The following is a 7500-nucleotide window of genomic DNA, read 5'->3' as shown; positions in this document are numbered from 1 at the left end:
ATGTGTGTGTGTGTGTGTGTGTGTGTGTGTGTCTGTGTGCATATAATATGTGTGAGTGTGTGTGTGTGTATGCGTGTGTGAGTGCCTGAGCGCGTGCCTGCCTGTGTGTGAGTGTGTGCATATGACACAGTATGTGTGTGTGTGTGTGTGTGCATATGGTATGTGCCTGCCTGCGTGCATGTGTGTGTGCGCGCGTGTGTGTGTGTGTGTGTGTGTGTGTGACTCCAAACAGGTGTCGAGTAGGTACCAGAGTGTGTGCGCAGGTGTCCACTGAGTGCGTCTCTCCTGCGGCAGGCGTAGCTGCACATGGGGCATTTGAAGGGCTTCTCCCCAGAGTGCAGTTTGATGTGGCGGAGCAGGTTTCCTTTCTGAGTGAAGGAGGCTCCGCACTGCTGGCAGTGGAACGGCCGCTCACCTGGGGACAACAACAACAATAACAACAACAATAATAACAACACAGGGTTCCTGACCTGACCTGTCAAACCCTGCACTGTGTGGATGTAGGCTTTGCAGTGGAGGTAGAAATCGGAGGATGGGACTCATTGTAATGCAACATGTGTCTGATACCATTCCTCATTTCATTCCATGCATTACAATGAGCCCATCCTCCGATTTCTACCTCCACCAGCCTCCACTGCAAAGCCTATATACACACAATATGGTATTGGGGCAAGTTAATGTACTGTTACTGTAAATAAAGTGTAACTTTCTATAAAACTATACATCTATAAAAGTGTAAAATCTTTACCTTGAATCACCTTCTATTATCAAACAATGTAGTCTCTTGCCTAACATCCGTATTTGAGGTCATGGCTAGTGTGTGTGTTCACTGACGTGTGTGTGTGGGTGTGTTACACAGTGGGTGTCTCTGTACAGTGTGCGTGTGTGTGTGTGTGTGTGTGTGTGCCTGATGTGTGTGTGTGTGTGTGTGTATGTGTGTGTGTGTGTGTGTGTGTGTGACTGTTCCTCACCCGTGTGGCTGCGTTTGTGCACCAGCAGCACGTTGATGCTGACACAGGCGAGGCCACAGACGTCACAGTTGAGCTTGCCTGCAGCGGTGTGGCTGCGAGAGCCTGCTATGGCTGCAGCCCCGTACGAGGCTGCAGCGTACGAGCCTTCAGCGTACGAGCCTGCAGCGTGGGTGTCCTGCAGGTCAGAGCTCGCGTCCTCGTACTTGATATAATCCGCCATAGACAGGTCCTGTGGTTCGTTGAGGGTATCTCCCTCCTCTTCCCCCTCTCCATCTTCTTCTTCTTCCTCCTCCATCTCTCCGTTTCTTTCTTCATCTTCTTCGTCTTCCTCTCCTCCGTCCCTCTCCTCCTCGTCTTCTTCCTCCTCTAGTGGGTCTCCCTCTCCTCTTTCTTCTTCTTCTCCTTCTTCACTCTTGATGCACGGTTCATCCTCCGCTTCATCCACTCGTTCTGTTTTCACTGGAACCCCTTCTAAGAAGGAGGGAAGGAGGGAGGGAGAGAGGGAGGGAGAGAGAGAAAGGGGGGAGAGAGAGAGTGTGTGTGAGAGAGAGAGATGGGAAAAAAAGAGGGTTACAGATATTTCATTCTTGTCTACAGTATACAGTATACCTTTAATAGGCAGGACTTTATGCCCTATATTCATTAAATGCATTACAATTCTCAAACCTATACCTACAGCATATCAATCTGATAACAATGCAGAATTGTGTCAAATACATTGGATCGCAAATTTAATTTGTCACAGAAAAATAAGTGGATTTCACAAATGTCAATTCTACCCATGATGACCTTGGGTCAACTTCCCCACAGCTTCAACATGCAATTTATACAAATATGGAAGTTAAAGTACACTATATTTTCAGCTTGACATCACTCTAAAAGTCCCTGGTAGTTTCAACACGCCTCTCCACTTCAGGGGAGGCTGGAGGAGGTAGAAATCGGAGGACAGGGTCATTGTAACGCATGGAATGGAATCAGGAATGGTATCAAACACGTAGTGCAATGGAATGAGAAATTGTCTGATACCATTCCTCATTCCATTCCATGCATTACAATGAGCCCGTCCTCCGATTTCTACCTCCATCAGCCTCCCCTGTTCTACTTCTACATTTCTGTAGAATCTCAGGCCAGGTATATTTCAGTATTGACAGGAGCGGCAACATCTCCAAGTGTGGTGAGGTTAATTTGGGCCAAGAGAGAAGAGAGATTTGGGAGATGTGTTACTGCGATAAGACCCAAGGCATTTCCTCCCAAAGCACAGATACTAGAACCAGGGCAGAGGGCGGTGGAGCGACGTACACACACATGCGCACACAGACGCACGCACGCACACACTTCTCCTCTGACGCAAAAATAAAACAACAATCATCAGTGAACATATAAAGTAGATTGAGCTGGCTCTGCACTTCCTCTCAAAGGTCAAAGTGTGGCATTTATAGTACACTCCTGGGGAGTACACAGAGAGTAGACACCACGCCCCAGCAGTGACGGGGCATGACCTTCCATTAGAAGAGTACACCCTCTGAAGTGTACACCAGGGGAGGCTGGTGGAGGTCAAAATCGGGCTCATCGTAATGCATGCGATAGAATGAGGAAAGGTATCAAACCCTCCGATCCTTTTAGTTACGGGTCACATGATAGGCCTGGCAGGTTCTAGAATGTATTCCAAACCCAGCCAATGTGCACCTCTAGCTTAGCCAATAGCACCAGCAAGTATATACCATATAGATATACGGATATACTGTATAACCCAGTGGAGGCTGGTGGAGGTAGAAATCGGAGGACAGGCACACGTGTTTGATACCATTCCTCATCGTTCCATTCCATGCATTACAATGAGCCCGTCCTCTGATTTCTACCTCCACCAGTGTCATACTGGTATATACTGGTATATACTGGTATAGCCCAGTGTTTCTCTCCCATTGTTTCTTAGGCAGGGTGCAGAGGCCCCCAAAATACACATCCAGGGCTGCCATGACCAACATGTTCTTTTGAGTTCTATGTAAGCCAAAAGGTATTAATGAACTCATATCTGAACATAAAATTGACTGCATGTTTTTAACAGAAACCTGGTTAAATAGCAACGGACCTGCTGTTCTTATTGAGACGTCCCCTCCATTCTATAGTTTTGAGCATTCTACAAGGCATGGTAAAAAAGGCGGTGGAACTATATTTGCTGACGCCCTAAACTGTAGAAATATCCCTATTGGTGATTTTTGCTCCTTTGAACATCATGCTATACTGTTAGTCCCAACCCCCTGTGCAATATATAGACCCCCCCAAACAGTGTCCTATCTTTTTCTGATGACTTCACCGAAATGTTGTCTATTGTCAGTACCAATTATAATAACATGGTCATAGGTGACTTTAATCTACATGTGGATAATGTGGTCGACTCTAAAGCCGCTGAGTTCCTAAATTTGTTGAGCTCTATGGATTTTATTCAACATGTTAATGGGCCGACTCACAACCGCGGTCATACGTTGGATCTAATTATCACTTATGGTCTAAGGATTGATGTATCCTCTGTAATTGACTTGGCAAACTCAGACCACTACTGTATTTTTTTCTCTGCACTCTTATCATCATCTAGCTTACTGAGCAGGTTGTTAGTTGCTGAAAAGTTGCCTCTAAAGTTGCTGAAAATTTCATAAATCATATAAATAACATAACCCCACAGATCCTTCCTTCCTCTTGTGATGATTTAGTCAACAATTTTAATAATAAGCTGAAGACTACCATTGACGCAATTGCACCAGCCAGACTTAAGAAGATTAAATCTAAACAGAAACCACCATGGAGAACTGGGGATATTATTAACTTAAAGAAAAAATTTAGAAAAGCTGAGCGTCAATGGAGAAAAACTAAACTAAGTCCATTACGACATTTTTAAAGAACACAATCTTCAATAAAGCAATTAGAAATGCAAGACAAGCTCATTTCTCAAAACTGATTTCTAAAAATCAACTATTGACAGCCTCATAAATCCAGCTGCCAAAAAGTCACTCTTTCATCACCTCAACATGAAAATATGAAGAGTTTGCAGCATTTTTCAGAGACAAGGTAACAAAAATCTACCCTCTTCTACTGTGCTGCACTGGTCTTTCTGTTCTACCATGTCTTGTATTTCCTATACTATCATATAATCCTTATATTATCGTTTTTTTCCGCTGTATTGTTGTATTTCCTTATATTAACATTTATTTTCACTGTTTTGTTGTATTTTCACTGTATTGTTAAGCACCTTGTATTGCAAGTTTGCACGAAAGGCGCTCTATAAATAAAGTCTGATTTGATCTGATCTGATTTTAGGCAGGGCAGAACATATCCAGTGTCACTGATCACTGTAACCCATATGCAACTAATAGAAGCTCTAACCAGCAAGAGTGGACTATTTCTCTGGTGCTGTGGTAGGGAGTGCACACTCGTAGCCTACATTCCCACCCCATGCAACTCTTCACAGCCAATGCCCTGAGTCATGATTCTGCTGCAATGGCTGTCTGCGGCCTACAGCTCCTCTCTGCTGCTGAGTGACTGAAGCCCCAAACCATGCGGTGTATCTACCTCAATGACGTACAGTAGAGAGTACCAACGTCAACCATGTACCCTACACCTGAACCAGTTCCACGCCCTGTGCCCAACACCCTGAGTCCCTAGCCACCGCCCGCCCGCCCGCCCGCCTGTCCCCTGCCCCTGGCTGTGGAGCGAGTGTTGAAACCGTGATGACTATGAACTTCATCCAGAAACCACGGTGTGGTGGCTGGTGATGAGCTGAAGAGCGACGCTTTACAGTCGTACTGCTAAAGTGCCTCTAAGGTGCTATGGAAACTTTTCACACACATACACACACACACATACACACACACACACACACACAGAAACACAACCACCCACTACCCACCACACACACACACACAGAGGCCTGTTATAGAGTCCACAGTTTAAGAGTAGTTAACCACACAGCGCATTAAAGCAGTCGAGCCGAAGGCTAAAATGTTACTACTGTGTCTGTGGTAAAAGCCTACTCTAAAATAAGGAAGAAAGTGGCTCTAACTGTAGTACATTGTTCCTTTTACAGTACCTATCCTCTCGTAATTAGGCTGTCCTATTATATTTAGGCCTTATAGCGGAGTAAAGGAACCACTATGTTCATATCAAATAACATACACTGTTACTTTTACTGGCAAGGTACAGAAGAGGCAGAATAGCATTGACATGTGGTTTTGTGACAATGTGCTGCTAATACAGAATGTTATATGAGTTTTCGGTCATGGAATGAAATTACAATTGTTTAACCCATTTAGAAACATTATGGATGAGAGCCCTACAACTCAGTTATGGTCTTTCTACAACAATTCCTGTGTGTGTGTGTGTGTGTGTGTGTGTGTGTGTGTGTGTGTGTGTGTGTCACACCTGTCATCTTCTCCTTTCCTGTGGGTTCTGAGCACTCCATTCCGTTCTCATTGACTGAAGTCTTCTCTGTCTCTGCAGCCTCCTCTTCCTCCCCCCTTTCCTCCTCCTCTTCCTCTTCCTGGGCCCTCAGATCTGTTACGCCATGGCTTACGTCTGTGAAGAGACAACATCTTAGTCTCACACAAATATGGAGTCCAACACACAAATGCAAACTTTGAAAGCGCTTTTTTTCTCTCACCACAATTATTATGTTAACGATCAGCTGCTGCTTTTCTGCAATAAGAAAGATTTGATCATATGCTATGATCAATGACTCTGTCTGCGTATCTATCTATCTGTCTGTCTGTCTGTCTGTCTGTCTGTCTGTCTGTCTGTCTGTCTGTCTGTCTATCTGTCTGTCTGTCTGTCTGTCTGTCTGTCTATCTATCTATCTACTGTATGTATCTTTCTGTCTGTCTACCTGTTTGTCTATGGTTATGATATGACATAGGGGTGCTATACAGATCTTGAGTGAATCTTGTCCTAAGCTCACCCATCATATCCGTATCGCCTTGGGGTGATTTGACCTCTTGTTCATCTGCTCTGTTCATCATGAAAAGGATGTTCTGTGGATAAGAATAACAACAGGGTCAGACCTTGTATCTTTTTTTTTGCAAAACCTAAATAACCTCCGATATGGAAATTAATTAACATTTAACCTATAAGCCACAAACCAGTTTGCTTACTTTTCATGGAGGCTATTTGATAAAGTATAATTTCTCAGTGAAAGATACAATTCAAGGAAGTCGTTCTAACCCTTTTTTTTTTTAAAGTAGGTCAGGAGTTGAAATAACGGTAAAAACAAAAAATAAATGTTCGTGGTAAAATGCTAACGGTCCATTGCTCAACCCTAGCAGTTCATTCAAATAAACTAATGACACAAACAAATCATATGACGTTCTTGAACTTGCATTTCCTGCATGGTTTTTATGCAAACTCAAACTGTGAAAGAGAAAGGTATCCAACGATGGTTGTCCAACAGCTGTGAAGCCCAAATATTTTTAGTTACTGGCTCTGAAGAAAAATGGAACCTTGTTCTAACATTGTACTAATCCATATCTCCATCTCAATAGCTAGCCCCGCTTCCCTAAAACGAATACCCTTTAAGACCAATGGAAAATAAGACTTAAAATGTGTATTTACAAAAAAATTACATGTGTATTTATTGCATTTATTGCATTATTGTGTTACCAAAAAAATATAGCGGGTCACTTCGAAGGCATTTAAACAAAACACCCGCATAAATATAGGCTAATATTTACAAAACGGATGGATGTCTGCCAAAGTAGGCTATAATTCTTCCTGAGTGGGATTCCTAGTTTTATTTCAAGGAAGACAGCACAACGTGTATATATAGTTCTATCCATACAGTTCTATATAGTTCTATATTGATCTATCTCTATACTATAATACCATATACACTTTATGTTCTGCTGTCTTCCTTGAAATAAAACTAGGAATCCCACTCAGGAAGAATTAGACTTATACATTTGCAAAAAATGCATATAGTATTATAAAGTGTTTTAGAAAACGCTCTTACCTGTCTCACACACCTGAGCTCTTCCACGTGCAGTTCAAACTGGCCTGTCTCTCCCGCCGTAAGATTCCCTTCTCCGCCACTGGAGCAGCTCGCGGTATGGATATGCCAGAGTCGACGTGACAGGCTAAACCAATGGCTCAACTTTGTGTCCGTCTTAAAGCAACAGGTACTCATTTATTTGGACCAAGCGGGGTGACAGATTCCATAGGAGCGCTGAGAACAAGACTGAACATTGAAGTGATTTTGAAATAAAAATAGATTGCTCTCATTGATCTATCTCTATCTAATGGATGTTGCGCATATTTCATCGTGATATGAATGAATAAAGCCAAACAGTCTCTTTTCCAATGAGAACCTTAATATAAAGTAATATTTCGCCATCTATTGGCCAAAGCGTATTACTGCATGCTCGTTACCATCGGAGGTATTCCTGATCGTCTGAATATCTTACCCATTTGTTAAATCATTGACCGGTCATGATGTGTCTATCCAATGACTGCTAATGGACCATGACCAACGCTAGTTTAGCAAAAACTA

The 7500-nt window shown here is 43.0% G+C and overlaps 1 protein-coding gene across 2 annotated transcripts in view; it reads right to left on the bottom strand.

Annotated features, from left to right (window-relative positions):
* Positions 1-7078, bottom strand: part of LOC310821860 (zinc finger protein Aiolos-like) — a 14530-nt gene extending 7452 nt beyond the window's left edge. Inside the window, exons 1-5 of one of the 2 annotated variants that reach the window (XM_083694121.1) lie at positions 6964-7078; positions 5917-5989; positions 5385-5537; positions 972-1439; positions 248-415 (exon numbers count right to left, since the gene is read on the bottom strand). In XM_083694121.1, the coding sequence (XP_083550247.1) occupies positions 248-415; positions 972-1439; positions 5385-5537; positions 5917-5977 (850 nt within the window). In that variant the 5' untranslated portion in view covers positions 5978-5989; positions 6964-7078. Of the gene's footprint in view, positions 1-247; positions 416-971; positions 1443-5384; positions 5538-5916; positions 5990-6963 lie in introns of both variants that reach the window. The other variant, XM_083694122.1, reaches the window with a different exon arrangement.
* Between the last annotated feature and the right edge of the window lie 422 nt (positions 7079-7500).

This window comes from Argentina silus (genome assembly GCF_951799395.1).
Source record: "Argentina silus genome assembly, chromosome: 22".
NCBI classification, from domain to species: domain Eukaryota; kingdom Metazoa; phylum Chordata; class Actinopteri; order Argentiniformes; family Argentinidae; genus Argentina; species Argentina silus.
This window is presented reverse-complemented; position numbering and strand designations above follow the sequence as displayed.